The 19174-nt window shown below is 34.9% G+C and overlaps 1 protein-coding gene across 2 annotated transcripts in view; it reads left to right on the top strand.

Moving 5' to 3' along the window:
• Nucleotides 1-19174, top strand: part of FNIP1 (folliculin interacting protein 1) — a 133708-nt gene that overhangs the window by 59938 nt on the left and 54596 nt on the right. For both annotated transcript variants that reach the window (XM_058540016.1, XM_058540007.1), the window contains exons 3-6: nt 8355-8489; nt 11590-11690; nt 11957-12031; nt 18541-18632. In XM_058540016.1, coding sequence (XP_058395999.1) covers nt 8355-8489; nt 11590-11690; nt 11957-12031; nt 18541-18632 — 403 coding nt within the window. The remainder of the gene's footprint in view (nt 1-8354; nt 8490-11589; nt 11691-11956; nt 12032-18540; nt 18633-19174) is intronic.

Raw genomic sequence — 19174 nt, 5'->3', positions numbered from 1 at the left:
TCTGATTCCTCTAGGTATGTTTCTTTTCTTCGCCATCCGAATTCTCATAATCCTTTGCTCAGAATCTTTCATAGACTTTTATATCATAGATATATTTGTAGTGTATTTGTTATTAGACTGGAGAAAGAAAACCAAAGTAAGAAATGTGTCTGTTACTTACCTTTGTTTCCTAAGCTGTACATTGCCTCACATATGGTAAGTGCTCAGGACATATTTTGATCAATTTTAAATACAGTTAGGAAGTTTATTATCAAAATCTTGTAAATATTTTCATGGATATTTCATATGTTCCTTTTGAACACTACAGAACGCGTTGAAATACCCATTGTTTCGCCCAAATTGCAGGCTGTTTGAATCTTGAAGTGTTTTTTTTCATCTACTTTACTGTACCTGTACCCTTGGAGCATCAAATCATGTGGGTTCTATATAGGCAAAGAAGGACTGTGTGATATAAATGATAATTTTAAACTTGTAAAAGTATTTTGGGTCCATACATAATGGTGAGATAGTTTAGGCATTAGCAGTTTGCTGGATAAAGGTAAATCGTTCAGCTTGTCTTTGCACAGCAACATTCTATTTTAATACGATAAATGTTTAAGTCACTTCTCATGTCCTCCTCTTTCTTAGTTTAAAATAATCTATAAGAGAGAATAAGGATTATAAATATTAATTTGGCCATATAGTTTACCAAAAGTTTTTTGAGAGAAAGTTCTATCTTAATGTTGACAAAGTAATGTCATCATGAATTATAAATGGAGAGCCAAGCTTTAGAATGTGAGTCCTACCAAATTGCTTTACTCTGTTCTCTTTACCTAAAAGAAATTAACATTTTCTAATTTGGAAACAGCTGTAAGTTTCTTAGGCAATTTAATATCAGCTTGAATCTGAATTTTAGGATTATGTTTGAAAAAAATTTATTTGAAAGTTGTCAGATAGGAGTAGAAGATAGTAGTACTTGGGCTCACTAAATAAGTTCGAGTGTAATTAATTGGATCAAAATCATATTAATGAAACTTGTTTACTTTGAAGCCATATCAGCATTAAGAATGGCCATTGTAAAAATACTGTTGAGGTCTCAGACATGACAGATAATTTTCTTTCTAAAGATGGTAGATCATCATAATTCACTCTTGAGTACCTTTCATCTGGGATGGGAAAGAAGGCAGTATTTCACAATGGAATACTGATTTCATTTCTGGATTTGGGTGAACCAAGAAATTCTCTATAAAGAACATGATAGCACCTTATAAGTATAAGCAAATAATTTCTGTATTTCCATGCAAAGCAAACACTGTGTGTTTAGAGTATATGTAATGGTTTTTGAAAGGAAATGAGGGTGCTGTGTATTTTCTTACATTTTAAATTCTATGGCTAATAAGTTACATAAATGCTTTGATTTTGTTTTGGAAAGTAAAGTACTCTGTATGCCTAAATACTGTCTTACAATGCTGAAATAAAATTATTAATCAGTGTATAGCTTTCTCAGAACACATACTTTACAACTCTGCTATATTGTATGAGAAATGACTGTTGAACTGTAAAACCTGATTAAAGTGATTACATTAAATGATTTTAATAAAGGAACTTCCCTGGTTTATAAAAATTTATTTTTATTTTTATTTTTTTACATTCAATCCTCAGACCTTATTCATCTTATAGCTGAAATGTAAAAATTATTGGGATGTGATTTCTTTGAACACTGATGTAGCAAAATGGATCCAGTGTGATTTGATCACATGATATCCTTATCTTGGAAATTGCTTTTGTTTTAACGATAGTACAATGCTATTTCATGAGTTCCCTGTGAAGTTATATGATCATTCACATGTTTCAGCTTTCATTGGTTGTATACAAGGCTAAAGTTGTACATCAGCAAGTTCACATAACTTTGGAAAGGTGAATACAAATTACAGTGAGTGCGAGTTCTGTATGCTCTGAAGCATTGTATAAGTGCTAGTAGTTGAGTCTTAATTATATCAAATTTGGAACATAGGATTTGGTTAGGTAATTGGATCCGTATAAAAGTTAATATACAGAAATCAGCTCGATATATACAAATAGCTTCCAATTAGAAGATATGAAGACAGCTATGACTCCATTTAAAATAGCAATTTTAAAAAGTGCCTATGGGTAAACTTAACAAAACCTATATTTTAGAACTTCTGAAGTCTCCTGAAGTACCTAAAAGCTTACTTGAGCAAATGAAAAGGTAAAATAAATTTTTGAATAATACTCAATGTCATAAAATTGTCCATTTTCTCTAAGTTGTTTTGTAAAATAATGCTATCCCAATAAAAATGCAAACTTGAAAAAAAAAAAAGCAAACATTTTTTTGGTAGGGGATGGTGTCTGGAACTAGATAGTGAATTCTAAAGTTCAAATGGAAAAAATTAGCAATAATTGATTGGAAAACTGAAAAAGAAGGGCAGTGAGGATGAGCTATCCCTACTAGATTTGAAAATGTATTGTAAAATCTCAATAGTTAAAAAAATGTGTTATTGCCACATAAATAGAAAGACTAATGGAGCAAAATAGAGGATCAGGAATAGATCCAAATACGTGGTGGAATTTAGTACATGATAGAAGTATCATATTAAATCAATAGGGTAAAGATTAATAAATGGTATTAAGACAATTAGATAGCCATTTAGAAGGAGAAAAATAAAATGGGATTCATACTTCAAGTGTATCAAACATTAAAATGCAAAAAAATAAAACTATAACATTACAAAAGAAAATATTGAGTGAGTTCCTATACATCTCTGGAGCGGAGAAGACCTTTCAAGCTATGACTTAAAATCCAGAAGGCATAAAGTAAAAGACATAAAGTAAAGTCTGATTTGACAATCAGATTTAAAAAAAAAAAACTTGTTTGGTAAACAAAACAAAGCAAAAACAAAACACCACCATAAGGAAAGTTTAAAAGACAAATGATACCCTGGGAAAACACTTTTACAATATAAAAACTAAGTGGCAATCTGTCTATATGAAGAGTTCCTAGAAATTGACAGGAGAACCACTTAGAAAATTAGGTGAAGGACAGGAGCAGAAAATTCACATACGAATGGCCATTACACATTTAATAAAATTCTTACTCTAATTCGTAAGAAAGGAAATGAAAATTAAAATTATATTATAATTTTAGTTACTTCCTTTTAGACTGGCAAAAACCCAAATGTTGAATGACAACCCTTTGGTGTTAAAGTGAGTGAGTGAAATGGTACAATGTCCTTGGAGGGTAGTCTGGCAATATCTACCAAAATTATATGTATTTACGTTTTCACCCAGCAGTTCCACCAGCAATGTCATTAACAGATGACTGGTTAAATAAGCTATAGTATATTTACACACTGGAATACTATGCAGCTGTGTGTATATATATATATATACACACACACACACACATAAAAGAATGAAGAAGATTTCTAAAGATAGATGGAAAGATTCTCCAGGATATTAGTGGAGAATAAAGCAAAGGCGGAACTGAATATCTTACCTTTTCTGTAAGAGAGGAGGAAAAGTAATATTATGCTTGTATTTGCAAAAAGAAATACTGGAAGGATAATAATAAACCAAGAAAAATGACTTTACCTATTGGGAATGTGTGGAGTGAGAAATAGGATAGTTTAAGAAGGATGGAACCTAGATTTCTTTATGTATACTTCTTTATATTGTTTTGACTTTGAAATCATATAAACAGATTATTTACACACAACTTAATATTTTAAAAAGTTGACAGAACAAGAAAAAAAGTTGAAAATTCATGTGAAAGACTTTTGTAAACTGAGAAATAGTATATAAGTGCCAGTTATTTATTTGAATTTTAGTTGTGATAATAGAATTTGAAACATGAAATATGGTACGTGTCCACGTTAAAAATTTTAATCCCCCATGCCTACCTTCTTCTCACGCTTCTTCTCCTTCCAACCAGTTGTCCTAAAACCATTAGGTAGGGCTGAAGACTGATGTCAGGTGGTGGAGGCACGGTGGCCCCAAGCAGAGTATCAGAGCCCAGGTAGGTTGAGGAGGGCAGCATCTATATAAGGTATTGACTGACACAGGGTATCAGTGCCCAAGTGGGAAGAAGAGGGCGTCTTTCCTGGGTATCTGAGCCTGGGGAAAACGTCCATGCAGGTGAAGAAGTGACAGGGAAAATGAGAGACTGGTTTCATACAAGGGAGTTGATAAAATAAATATATGTCAAGGATAATGAGAGACGTGTTTTTCTCTATGTCAGAAAAGGGAGTTAGAAATAAGGGCGAGGGCCGGCCCTGTGGCTTAGTGGTTGAGTGCGTGAGCTCCGCTGCTGGCGGCCCGGGTTCGGATCCCTGGCGAGCACCGACGCACCGCTTCTCCAGCCATGCTGAGGCCGCGTCCCACATACAGCAACTGGAAGGATGTGCAGCTATGACCTACAACTATCTACTGAGGCTTTGGGGGGAAAATAAATAAACAAATAAAAAAAAAATTTAAGAAATAAGGGCGAAAACTAGAAGCAGCCTGTGGTGTTGGATTGGAATTAGAGATATTGCTGTGAACTTATGTTTAGATATATATGTATACACACATATACACAAACACAATAAATGTAGATATAAACTGTGTGTGTATGTAGACACATACATATTGTCTCCAGCTCTGTCCACTGAGAGCGTCTAGGAACAATGAGATTCCAGTATAAAGGGCATACTTAACGTCTAGAACTTGTCTAAATTTCATTCTCGGCTAAAAGGAACCAGCACTCCTTGGGGAAATGACTGGGGCCTGGGCTGGGGCAGGGAAAGAAAAAGATAAGCCTGAAACTTCTTGTGCCCAAAGCTTAAAGAATGATGGGAACATGTCAAAAGGACACAGAAGCCAGCTTGAAGGGGCTCCCACTGGCCAAATCAGGAAGACTTTAGCATAAAAACAAATAATGATAGTAGCAGATTACAACTCATTGAATAAAATAGGAAACCATGAGTTTATACTAATATAAATGAATAAATTGAAAGTTAGATGAGAAACAGCATATTTATAGCATATAAATATAAACAGCATATAGTTTCATAATCTCCCCTGACAAAAATATTATTAATTAAAAGGAGAAAAGAGTTTCTTTACAGTGGAGATGCTTGGTAGGCACCACCTTAATGAAGTGATCATCAATATCAAGAGTATTATCACTGATGGGACAAATCAAAATCATATGTCACCTGATAAGAATCAGTGAGAACACAGTGTTACTTCTGTGATATTACATCTTAAGATGTATAACCTGCGTCTTATCATAAGGGAACATCAAACAAATTTAGTCTTCAAAATAACTACCCTGTAATCTTCAAAAGTGTCAACGTCATGAAAGTCAAAGAGAGACTGAGAAACTTTTCCACGCTGAAGGAGTCTAAAGATATATAACGAATGCAATGCACGATTGTGAACTAGATCCTTTTAAATAATGGTCTATAGAACGTTATTTAGACAACTGGTCAAATTTTAATAGAGTCGGGGGATTAGATGGCTATAATGTATTAATGATAATTGCCTGAATTTTTGGCTGTATTGTGGTTATGTAGGGGAATGTCCTTGTTTGTAGGAAATACACATTCAAGTATTCAGAGTTGATGGGGTATCAGTCAACTTACTCCCATTTGGTTCAGAAAACAAACAATCCTTTGAACTGAGCTTGCAACTTGTTTGTGATTGTTTGGAAGTGTAAAAAAAATTAATAAAAATTATAATCCATTTATAAAAAACCAAGTTTTTTTCCAGTGATGTTTATAACATTTCTTATGCATAAGTAGGAGGTGTCGTTTGTTTTGGTGGGTTAAAAATAAAGTATGGCATCACTTCCCTTGGGAATGAAAGTGAAATGGCAAGAAAAGAAAACTGAACCCTTTTTGCCCTACCATTATGCTCTTAGAAGGCCTTTGTCTACCTCAGGGTTGCTGACTCTGCCTGGCCTCTCACTAGACCATCTTCCACTGAAGTTGCTGTTTGGTTTCAAAAAAGCCGTGACTTGAGAATGGAAAAGAGAAAACACGCTGGACAGCTGGGGAGTTGGTGGGAGAAAGGGGTGTGTGTGTGTGTGTGTGTGTGTATGTATGTGAGAGCTTTTGTGTACACTATTGTGCACACTTTTATTCTTCAGTCTTGGAACTGATGTATGTTTGTCCCTTTCCTCCCTGTAGCAAATTGCTTCTTGATTCAGAGGTTGGACATACGTAGTTCCCTCAGCCTGGAATGTCTCTAGCCCTCCCACTCTTCCTCTTTCACCTTAACTCCTATGCTTTTTTTAAGTATTTCCAGTTTAAATGTCACTTCCTTGATCTCCCTAGACTAAGTTAAGTCCTTTCTTGGGCAGTTCACTTAAACATCTTAGTTCCTTAACCTCTTCATCTGTAACATGGGCATAATAATAGTATCTACTTCACAGAGTTGTTGTGAGGAATAAAAGAGTAAACATATGTAAAACAGAATAGTACCTGGCCAGATAGTAAGTGCTATATGAGTTAGCTGTTGGTATCATTAGTATTTTATGAGACATACTTGAAATATATATTTCATTATACATATTTGTCTAATTATTTATTAAATTTCTCTTTCCCCTGTTAGATTGTTAGTTCCATGAGGAAAAGGACTATTTTATTCATCTCTGTTCACTAGTACTTGGTACACATAGTAAGCATACTTTTGTTGACTGATAAAATGGTGGTTTGCAATAGTGGATAAGTCAGGCCAACTGGGTTTTGAGTCTTAAGTATATTTTAGCCTTACTAGCTCTTGTAACCTTGGTGAAGTTACTTAGCCTCTCTGGGCTTCAGGCTTCTCATTAGTAAAATGGATTATAATATTTACCACACTGAGTATTATGCAAAAGATACTTAAAGGCCTAGCATTTTTTTTTTGGTGATCCATAAGTAGTAAAGTTATTAAGATGTGGCCAAGAATATCAATACTAAAAATGCCAATATTTTAAGCAAGTGTTTAAATGAAATAATATAATATAAATGGAAATATCTAGTCAAGTTCCTAACTCCAGAGTAGGTATTCAATTATGTTAAGCCCCTACTTCAACTTTTTTCCTGAAAATATTTACAACTACAAATGAGTAAGAGCGTGCTAGTTCTAGATACTGTATAGGACACTTTATATATTTATTTATATGTAAGTATATAATCACACACACACACACCCCTACCCACCCCTTAACTATCACAAATAATCTACTCATTAGGTAGAGTTTTTCTCCACATTAAACAGATAAGGCTTAAAGAGGTCAAGTAACTTGCCTAAGGAGCCAGGATTTAAGTTTAGGTCTGTTTAGTTTTAAAGCCCTTGTCGTTTTTACTTTACCATTGGTGTCTCTTTACATTTTTGGTTAGAGATGATTTTGGAATTACCGGATGTTCTCTTTTATAATGCCTCTGGTCTGATGGTGGCAACTATGAAACGATTATCTTGAAAAAATTGTGATTTCAGTCAGATTACCTCTTCTGACAACCTACCTTAGGTCTTTTACATGGAAGAGTGGACATACTGGTGTCTGTGATCAAGCACTAGAATGCTTTTAGGAGTATCAGATACCTTGGTAGACTACAACTTGGGTAGTTGTGAGCAGTGAATGCTCTAGAACTTGTTGGAGAGGGCCAGGAAAGCAAGAGGAATAAAGAAAAAAAATAGAAATGTGTTCTTCTTCCACGCTAGACTGCACGACCTTCTAGTCCTAAGCTTAGCTCTTACTAAAAATTTAACTGTTCAATACATGAATGCATTCTAATTTCACAAGGTTAAACTTATATATAAAAGTTTCATTTGCATTTCTCCTCCCATCCCTACATCTCTCCCCAGAAGTTTTTTTCCATAAAAATATGTTACTTATGTTAACTTGTAATGGGCGTGTTATGTTTAACTGAATTAAAAAATATTTTTAAATTTCTCAGTTTTAATTTCTAATATGAGAAAATATTGATATAACTCACATAAACAAAAGCACTTTGGTGTCCTTAGTAATTTTTAAGAGCATAAAGGGTTTTGAGACAAAATAATTTGAAAATTGCTGCAGTATATTATTAAGTCACTAGTATTAAACATTTTGTAGACCATAGTAATATAGAAAAATTCCCATGATTTAATAATGTTGGTGAGAAAAGCACAATACAAACTCCACAATAATACTGTAATTATTAGATGAAGAATAGAAAACTGTACTGGAGAAAATACAGTAAAATGCATATAGTCGTTATATTAAGATTATGTTATTTTGAATTATTTCATCCTGAGTTTTTCCAAAGATTTTTTTTGCTATAATTAAATTTGTATATGGTGGAAAATCTGCTAAAATATGAATAGGAATAATAATATCTCTATTTCAGAAACTTTGTAGTGATGCTCAAGTTAAAGTCTTTGGGAAATGCTGCCAACTGAAACCTGGAGGAGACAGTTCTTCCTCTTTGGATAGTTCTATGACTTCATCTTCTGATGTAAAAGACCAGTGTCCTAAGTACCAGGTAAGATCACTGATGTCATTTATTCATTCATTCACAAATAGTTTTGAGTACCTGCAAAGTGTTGTACACCATCTTAGGAAGTGGGGATATAACAGGGATTAGTCCTTACCCTTCTGGGACTTATATTCTAGATGGGGAAACAGATAATTAAAGTTAGTTTATGAACTTTGATAAATTTTAGGATAGGGGAAGTACAGAGAGCTATGGGCATAGGTAGCAAGAGTATTTTCTGCATCTTTTATTTCCCAATTCAGACTTTTTTGGGCTACCGTAATAATTTCTTATTATATACTTTGTAATGATTGAAATATGAAGATAAATGTAAAATAATACAGTTCAGCTGTAGTATGAAATTAAAGTATGACCGGAAGTATACACAATCAGAAATATACATCTTTATTTTTCAAAAGTAATGTGGCTCTTCTTTTAAAATGCAGAAGTAAATCAGTAACTACATAGGAACTTCTATATAAACTTGTTATATTTTACCTAAGATTGATGTTTGGTTTCATACCAAGCAAATGTCATCTGACGTGAATTTATTTGTGTCATCCAAGCTTACGAGTGAATCACAAGTATTTTATATTTAGCAGTACCAAAATAGAATTCTGGACTTTTTAATTATTTGTAATTAGATAATTGCGTTTGGATGGAAATTGACCCTTGTGCCATAACAGTGTGACAGTATATGTGAGAGAGCTCTAAAGTTATTAAAATCCAGATATTAGGAGCTACTACTTAGTTCCCCCTGGCCGCCTCTATTCCTCCTCCCTCTTAGGCATGATACCTTAACAAGTTCCTAATAGTGCTGTGCAGTGTAACATCATCATACTTATCGCTAATTTGGATGTTTTCTAATTTGTGCAGTTGTGCAAACTTGCCTTTCTTCCTAATATTATGCAGTTAAAAATGAAGGTTAGCAAATGGATCCAGACTGTAGAAACCCTGAAGCAGTGAGTGATTGTATTCTCATTTTGCATCAAAATCCCTAGAGATTTTTTTTTTTTGCTGTTGAAGATTTGCCCTGAGCTAACATCTGTGCCAATCTTCCTCTATTTTGTATGTGGGTCGCTGCCACATTATGGCCACCGGCAAGCGGTGTAGGTCTGTACCTGGGAACCAAACCAGGGCTGGCGAAGTGGAGTCTGCCAAACTTAACCGTTACTAGGCCACGCAGCCAGCCTGAGATTTTTTTTTTTAAAGTACAGATTCCTAGGTCATGCACCCAGATACTCTGATAGTAGGTTTGGTATGGTCCTGGAAATCTGCTTTTTTAAGAAGAGGGCATTGAATTATTATAGCATGTAGTTCACTACACTTGATAAAATGTGATTTCAGGTAACTAGAAGATTATCTTTGATTTACACAGATTAGTAGCTTCCGGCAATGAGTACTTGCAAAGCATTGACCTTTTAAATAAGAGCCTTAAATGTTGTTCTTAATACTCTGTGCCTTGAAATAAAAATTTTATCTTAACCAAATCCCAAGAATGGATGAATTGCTTATTTTTAGTAACCTGGGTATATCAGAAGTGATTTTTTTCCCTTAAAAATTAGCTTTGTGTGTTTACTAAAAGAAAATTAAGACTACAGCACTGAGAAAGAAAAAACAATATATAAATAAATATATATAAAAACTAATATAAAAATAGTTACATATAATGAAATGGATTGCTATTTGAAGATGTCTTTTTTTAAGAAAGGTGACAAAATGCAAATATATAGATTTTTTAACCCCATATAGGCAATAAATAAGCAAAAGAATAAAAAAATCACATTATACAAAGAAAAATAATGTGCAGATGTATTCGCTGGCCTCCGCTTGTAAAATGGGGATCCTCTTCAGTTTATTGTTACCACCAGAAGAATCTTTTAAGTATTTTAAAAAAACTGATTCTTGATTTTCCATGATGGACTGGTTTGGTGAAATTTGTGAGTAATTTTCATTTACTATCTTAGATGGTTATTTAGGTCATCTTCCTCATCAATTTTATTATATAATTGTATCAGTTAGGAATTGCATTGGGATACCTGTAAAACAGTGGCTTAAACAAATTAGGAATTATTTTCCTCTCATGACAAGAAGTCTGGCGGTTGACCATATAGATATGATATATGGACTTCAAGATGGCCTCAGAGACCAAGGCTTCCTTATCTTTTTACTTAGCCAGAGTTAATGTGTACTTATTGCCTTGTGGTCCTCATATGGCATCTCCATCTCCAGTGACTTCCATTTATATCTCGTTGACCAGGCCTCTGTTGAATGTATATAAATGGATAGTTCTGAAAGCTGCTACTCCATCCATTAGTTTAACCCTTTGAATATAGAAACCAGCTCTAAATATCCTATCTACAAAGGAGGCTCTGAAATGCAGTTTTTTCAGTTGGACACATTGCTGCCCTGAAGCAAATTGGACTTCAAAAAATAAGAAATAAGATATTGGTAGGTAATTAGTGACATTTGCCCCAGTATCTAAGTAGTAACCAAATGGATGAGTTCAGTTTTTAGCTTTTTTCTGATGCTTGTGAGGACAATTAAAAAATAATGGAAAAGAATAACTTTAATCAGAGTTATTTGAAAACAAGATATTCTAATGTTTCAAATAAGTCCTTCTTTGAAAAATACGAAATAGATACAGCTTGCCCCATTTGTGAATGCCTCTTTTGCACAGTAGGAGTGGTAAAAACTTCTCCATGTTCAGTGAATTCTACTTCTTGTTATCTGTCCTGAAGAAACATTACATATGCATAAGATGTGGTTAAGAATGTTTATGTGCACGTTATTTGCAATATCAAAAACCTAGAAGTGACCTAAATGTCCATCAGTAAAGGGAACTGCTTGATAAACTGTGGTATTTTCGTATAGTAGAATACTATGCAGCTCTTAAAAGGAATCTATGTATAATAATGATGGTTAGGTCTGTAAGATATTGTGAAATGAAGAAAATCAAGCTGCAGAACAGTGTGTACAATGTAGAATTTTTAAAAAACCCATTATGTAGAATAACTATAGCAAAGGAATTTTTAATAAAAAGTAGTGTTTGAAATAGTTATAAGGTTTTAAATTCTGCAGTTTTACTAATGTTACGGTTATTGTTTAGGGTTCTCGGTGCTCTTCTGATGCCAGTATGCTGGGAGAGATGATGTTTGGCTCAGTAGCAATGAGCTACAAAGGATCCACCTTAAAAATTCATCAGATCCGGTGAGGGATTTTCTGATATTTCTTAATGAATCCATTTTAGAATATTTAATTTTTTTGAAGATGAGAAAATTTCTTATAGTCTTCACTCAGATTGAGCATGTCAGATCCTCAATTTATGATATTCTGTGGGTTTAATGCTACTTCATGGCTGTTGTAACTATGCTGTGAAGTCTCTGTGACTTACACATTTTTATTTATTATTAATTGAAAAGATCCTTGTGTTTTAGTTTTGATCGCTCTCTGTCTCCCTCTCTTTTTCTTCGTAGTTCCCCTCCACAGCTTATGCTCAGCAAGGTTTTTACTGCACGGACTGGCAGCAGTATCTGTGGAAGTCTCAATACGTAAGTGATTATAGATGCAGGGAGAAATGAATTATTTAAGATATGCAAAGTATGAAAACTAATAGAACTGCTCTCAGGATTGCAGCATAAATGCAGATTTTCTTCCATCTCTTAAGTTTGAAAGTTTATGAAGGCCAGATTTTTTTCTCCCAGCTTTATTGAGATATAATTGACATATAACATTGTGTAAATTTAAGGTATAAAACATGTTAATTTGATACTTTTATATTTTGCGAAATGGTTACCACCGTAGCATTAGCTAACACTTCCATTCTTCACATAATTACCATTTCTTTTTTATGGTGAGAATATTTAAGATTTACTCTCTTAGCAACTTTCAAGTATATAATCAAGTATTGTTAGCTGTAGTCAGCATGCTGTACATTAGATCCCTCGAAGTTGTGAATCTTATAACTGAAGTTTGTACCCTTTGACTATTACCTCCCCGTTTCCCCCACCCCTAGCCCCTAGTAACCACCAATCTGCTCTCTTGTTTCTCTGAGTTTGGCTTTTTTAGATTCCACATATAAGTGATATTATGCAGTATTTGCCTTTCTCTATCTGATGTGTTTGACTTAGCGTAATGTCCTCAAGGTTCATTCAGGTTGTAGTAAATGGCAAGATTTATTCTTTTTCATTGATGGATAATATTCCATTGTATATATATACGACATCTTTTTTTATCTATTCATCTGATGACAGACAGGTTGTCTCCATATTTTGGCTATTGTCAGTAATGCTGCAGTGAACATGAGAGTGTGGATGTCTCTATGAGATCCTTATTTGAATCTCTCTGGATATATACTGAGGAATGATATTGCTGGATCATCTGGTAGTTCTATTTTTAATTTTTTGAGGAACCTCCTTACTGTTTTCCATAGTGGCTGTATCAATTTACACTCCCACCATCAGGGCACAAAGGTTCCCTTTTCTCCACACCCTCGCCAGCACTTGATATCTCTTGTCTTTTTCATGATAGTCATTCTTACAAGTGTGAAGTGATACCTCATTGTGATTTGATTTTCATTTCCCTGATGATTAGTGATGTTGAGCACCTTTTCATGTACCTATTGGCCATTTGTATGTCTTCTTTGGAAAACTGTTCATTTCTTCTGAATATTCAGAGAAACTATTCATTTTTCAGTTGGGTAGTTTGTTTTTCTGCCATTGATTTGTATGAGTTATATATATATCCCTTACTGGATGATGATTTATGAGTATTTTCTCCCAATTCCATAGGTTGCCTTTTCATTTTGTTGATTTTCTTTTGCTGTGCAGCAGCTTTTTAATTTGATGTAGTCCCACTTATTTATTTCTGCTTTTGGTGCTTGTACTTTTGGTGTTATAGCCAGCAAATTGCTGCCAAGACCAATGTCAAGGAGCTTTTTTCCTGTGGTTTTTTCTGGGAGTTCTGTGGTTTTGAGTCTTATGTTTAAGTCTTTAATCCATTTCAAGTTCATTTTTGTGAGTGGTCTAAGATAGGGTTCCAGTTTCATTCTTTTGCACGTGGTTATCTAGTTTCCCCAACACCATTTACTGAAGAGACTGTTCTTTCCCCATTGAGTATTCTTGGCTCCCGTATCAAATATTAGTTCTCCGTATATGCAGGAGTTTTTTCTGGGCTCTCAGTTCTGTGTGATTGGTCTGTTTGTCTATTTTTATGCCAGTACCATACTATTTTGATTACCATAGCTTGTATTATAGTTCGAAATCAGGAAGTGTGTTGCCTTCAGTTTTGTTCTCAAGATTGCTTTGGCTATCGGGGTCTTTTGTGGTTCCATACAAGTTTTGGGATTGTTTCTCTGTTTATGTGAAAAAGTTTGGAATTTTGCTAGGGATTGCCTTGAATCTATAGATAGCTTTGGGTAATATGAACATTTTAACAACATTCATTTTTCTGATCCATGAAGATGGGATATTTTTCCATTTGTTTGTGTCGTCTTCAGTTTCTTTCATCAAAGGCTTGTAATTTTTTGTGTATAAGTCTTTTACCTTGGGTAAATTTATTCCTATTTTGTTGTTTTTGATGCTATCGTGAATGGAAGTGTTTTCTTTATTTATAGAAATGCAGCTGTTTTCTGTATGTTGATTTTGTGTCCTGCAACTTTACTAGCAGTTTCTGGATGGAGTCTTTAGGATTTTTTATGTATAAAATTATATCATCTGCAAACATAGTTTTACTTCATTCTTTCCTGTTTGAATGCCTTTTATTTCTTGCCTTATTGCTCTGGCTAGTACTTCCAGTACTATGTTGAGTAGGAGTGGTGAAAATGGGCATATAAAAGTGATGAGAGTGGGCATTCTTGTCTTCTTCTTGATCTTAGGGGAAAAGCTGTCAGCCTTTCACCAGTGAGTATGGTGTTGGCTGTAGATTTGTCATATATGGCCTTTATTATGTTGAGATGTTCCTTCTGTATCTGCTTTGTTGAGAGTTTTTATCACGAAAAGGATGTTGTATTTTGTTAAATGCTTTTTCTGCATCTATTGAGATGATCATATGATTTTTCTCTTTCATTCTGTTGATGTGGTGTATCCAATTTATTGCTTTGGCTTTGCATACATTGAATCGTTCTTGCTTCCCAGGAATAAATCCCACTTGGTCATGGTGAATGATCCTTTTAATGTGCTGTTGAATTCAATTTGTTAATATTTTGTTGAGAATTTTTGCATCTATATTCATCAGAGATATTGGTCTATAATTTTCTTTTCTTGTGGTGTCCTTATCTGCCTTTGGTGTCAGGGTAATGCTGGCCTCATAAAATGAGTTTGGGAGTGTTGCCTCCTGTTTGATTTTTGGAAGAGTTTGAGAAGGATTAGTGTTAATTCTTCTTTAAATGTTTGTTAGAATTTGCCACAGTGAAACCATCTGGTCTTGGGCTTTTCTTTGTTGGGAGATTTTTTTTTTTTTTATAATTTTATTTATTCCCCCAAAGCCCCAGTAGATAGTTGTATGTCATAGCTGCACATCCTTCTAGTTGCTGTATGTGGGACACGGCCTCAGCATGGCCAGAGAAGCAGTGCGTCGGTGTGCGCCCGGGATCTGAACCCGGGCCGCCCGCACCGGAGCGCACGCACTTAACCTCTAAGCCACGGGGCTAGCCCTGGGAGATTTTTAATTAGTGATTCAATCTCCTTGCTTGATACTGATCTGTTCCGATTTTCTATTTCTTTATGATTCACCCTTGGTGTGTTGTATGTTTCTAGGAATTTATCCATTTCTTCTAGGTTATCCTGTTTGTTGGCATATAATTGTTCATAGTAGTCTCTCATGATCCTTTTTATTTCTGTGGTATGTTTTAATGTCTCCTTTTTCATGTCTGATTTTATTTATTTGAGTCCTCTTTTTTTTCTGAGTTAGTCTAGGTATTTGTCGATTTTCTGTATCTCTTCAGAAAACCAGCTCTTGGTTTTTTTTTTTCCTGTTATTTTCCTGGTCTGTATTTCATTATTTCACTCCCTGATCTTTGTTATTTCCTTCTTTCTGTTAACTTTGTTCTTTTTCTAGTTCCTTGAGGTGTAAAGTGAGGTTATTTGAGATCTTTCTCGTTTTTTTGTTTTTTTTTTTTTTTTGGTGAGGAAGATTGGCCCTGAGCTCATATCCCTTGCCAGTCTTCCTCTTTTTGCTGAGGAAGATTAGCCCTGAGCTAACATATGTGTCCATCTTCCCCCATTTTGTATATGGGATGCTGCCACAGCATGGCTTGATGAGTGGTGCGTACGTCCGAGCCCAGGATCCAAACCCACAAACCCTGGGCCGCCTATGCAGAGCGCGTGAACTTAACTACTATGTAGGCATTTATTGCTATAAACTTCTGTCTTAGAACTGCTTTTGCAACATCCCATAGGTTTTGATATGCTGTGCTCCCGTTTTGATTTGTTTCAGTATATTTTTGTGTGTGTGTGTGTATGTGAGGAAGATCAGCCCTGAGCTAACATCTGCCAATCCCCTTCTTTTTTCTGAAAGGAAGACTGGCCCTGGGCTAACATCCATGTCCATCTTCCCACTTTATATGGGACACCGCCACAGCATGGCTTGACAAGCGGTGCATCAGTGCATGCCTGGGATCCGAACCGGCGAACCCCAGGCTGCTGCAGCGGAGCGTGTGCACTTAACTGCTTGCGCCACTGGGGCGGCCCCTGTTTCAATATATTTTTCTATTTCCATTTTGAGTTCTTCTTTGACCCATTGGTTGTTCAGGAGCATGTTGTTTAATCTCCACATATTTGTGAATTTTCCAGCTTTCCTCCTGTTATTGATTTCTAATTTCATACCATTGTAGTCAGAAAAGATACTTAGTATAATTTCAGTCTTCGTAAATTTGCTAAGACTTATTTTGTGATCTATCGTGATCTTTCCTGGAGAATGTTCCATGTGCACTTGAGATGTGTATTCTGCTGCTGTTGAATGGAATATTCTGTGTATATCTGTTAGTTCCATTTGGTCTACAGTATGGTTCAAGTACAATGTTCCTGTTAGGGTGATCTATCCATTGTTGAAAGTAGGGTATTGAAGTCCTCTACTATTATTGCATTGTTGTCTGTTTCTTCCTTCAGTTCTGGTAGTATTTGCTTAATATGTTTGGGTGCTCTGATGTTAGGTGCATATATTTATGAGTGTTATATCTTCTTGATGAATTATTCCCTTTATCATTATATGACCATCTTTGTCTCTTGTTACCATTTTGGGCTTAAAGTCTATTTTGTCTCATGTAAGTATAGCTACTCCTGGTCTCCTTTGGTTTCCACTTGCATGGAATATCTTTTTCTATCCTTTTATATTGAGCCTATGTGTGTCGTTAAAGCTAAAGTGTGTCTCTTGTAGGCAGCATGTTGCTGGATCTTGTTTTTTTAATCCATCTAGCCACTCTCTGTATGGAGACCAGATTGCTTCCTCATTTGAGTTTAATTGAAGAACTGGAAATGTGGTTTCTCTTTCTCTAATTTGCTAGGAGCTATATCTGGAAATGAAATGTTGATTGCATTTCCATGTTAGATTGACATGCTGATTTTCCGTTTTGCAGTGCCTTACTGAGTTAGCATCTGTAGGTTGTGCTCTTCAGTTTTCAGATCCCCTGCAGAATTAATCCTGCAATCAGGAGTGGCCTAGGTCAGCCATATGGTGGGGCACAGAGATATTACAAGTTGTTAGTGCCAAGAGTAGAATAGCAAAGCTGAAACAAGGGTAGGCCTGATCTCAGGATCATGGGCTACATGCTAGCATCTAGTAAATGATGGACTGAGGCTAGAGTGAGGTGGTAGTAGACCCCTAAAATGGGTTCTGCAGGTGCTAAATCAGAATTCTGGCTAGCCAGAGTCCATGGGAGTACCCAAAGTCAAAAACAGCAGGAGGTAGCAAGGAGCCTACTCTAAACTAGAGAAATTCTCAAGAATCTCCATTAATTGTAAATGCTCTAAAAAGACTTCTGAGGGGTTTTATTAGCTAAGGTTCTGATACCTGTAGCTCTTTTTTAACTTTTCTTTTAGGAAGGAAGGAAAAGGAGAGGTATTTTTTATAATATCATGGTCACTTAAAAAATTTTGAGAGGCCAGCCCTGTGGCGTAGTGGTTAAGTTCAGTGCGCTCCACTTTGGAGGCCTGGGTTTGTGGGTTCGGTTGCCAGGTGTGGACCTACACCACTTGTCAGCCATGCTGTGGTGGTGAGCCACATACAAAATAGAGGAAGATTGGCACAGATGTTAGCTCAGGGCTAAGCTTCCTCAAGCCAAAAATGAGGAATATTGACAATGGACGTCAGCTCAGGGCAAATCTTCCTCGGCAAAAAAAACAAAATTGATGCCATAAGTGCTAATTTTTAAGAGTTTAATACTAAAGTAGAAATTAAAGATCCTACATTGGAATCACTGATTTTAGCTGTAATCCTCTCAGTTTCTTCATCTTTTCTAAGTTCTAATCAACAGTTCTTAAAATCTCTAGGAAGGATACTTTGTATTAAAAACATAAAGTAATTTTATTTTTGTTATTCTGAAAAATTTACCAAAAGAAGTAATATAGGCCATTTATAATGTGTGGACTAAAGATACCTTTTGGATATTTGATTTTTGTTCTTTTTTTTTTTTTATGCCAGAGATTTAGAAAATATTTTTAGGTCCAAAATATGAGGGGAAACTTTGTAATTTAAATCAGGATCAGTAACCTTTTTCTGTAAAGGTCCAGATAGTAAATATTTTTGGCTTTGTGGGCCAGATAGTATGCTGTAGTTTCTCAACTCTGCTGTTGTAACATTAAAGCAGCCGTATACGATACATAGATGAATGGGTGTGGCTGTGTTCCAATAAAACTTTTTTTACAAAAACAGGCAACAGGCTGGATTTAGCCCTCAGGTATAGTTTGCCAAACTCTGGTTTAAATTATTAATTAGTTTATAGTACTAATAGGGAAATAAAACTTAAAAAGCTGTTTTGCAGTTAAAATTTCATTGGGATATACAACCAATAGCCGTTAAGAGCATAAAATGATCTTGAAATTTTTTTTTTTCTCCTCCTTCTTAGGCTACAAGACAGTCTTGAATTCATCAATCAGGACAACAGTACGTTAAAGGCTGATAATAACACAGTTATTAATGGACTACTTGGAAATATAGGTAAATGATTTCTTTGGTTTTATGTTTAAAAAATGTTAACAGTGTAACAAGGACTTGAAGTTCTTTCTTAATAATGTAGATCTTTTATAAGACCAGAGAGTTTCAAATACTAGAAGTGGAAAAGGCATTTAAATTGCAAGTGTGTAAAACATTTGTATTATTTGAAAAACATACTTTTCCTATATTTGAACATAATATTTATTTTGTATCTGAAAAAAGAGGCCTGCTGAAGACATATCTAATTTGTTTTTTTGTTTTTAACTTTGATGCATCTTTGAAAGGCACTATCGTTGATTTAAAAAGCCCTCAGTCACTCTCTTGAATATTTCAGCTGAGGAAGACTGGTACTACACTTTTCTCCCTTCTCTCTTCCCTAACCATAAAAATAATTTTAAAATGGTCCTCATTTTTATGACCTGTAGTTCAGACGAGCAGGTATTAAAATTTGGTGTTCCTTAAAGATTTATTAGAATAATAGCTTATTTAGTAATTTGTTTAGTTGACTATTGTTGTTCAAGTTTAACATTTTAAAGTGACAGAAT

Source organism: Diceros bicornis, chromosome 1, assembly GCF_020826845.1.
Source record: "Diceros bicornis minor isolate mBicDic1 chromosome 1, mDicBic1.mat.cur, whole genome shotgun sequence".
Lineage (NCBI taxonomy): Eukaryota > Metazoa > Chordata > Mammalia > Perissodactyla > Rhinocerotidae > Diceros > Diceros bicornis.
Note: the sequence above shows the minus strand (reverse complement) of the source record. Positions and strands in the feature narration are given on the sequence as shown.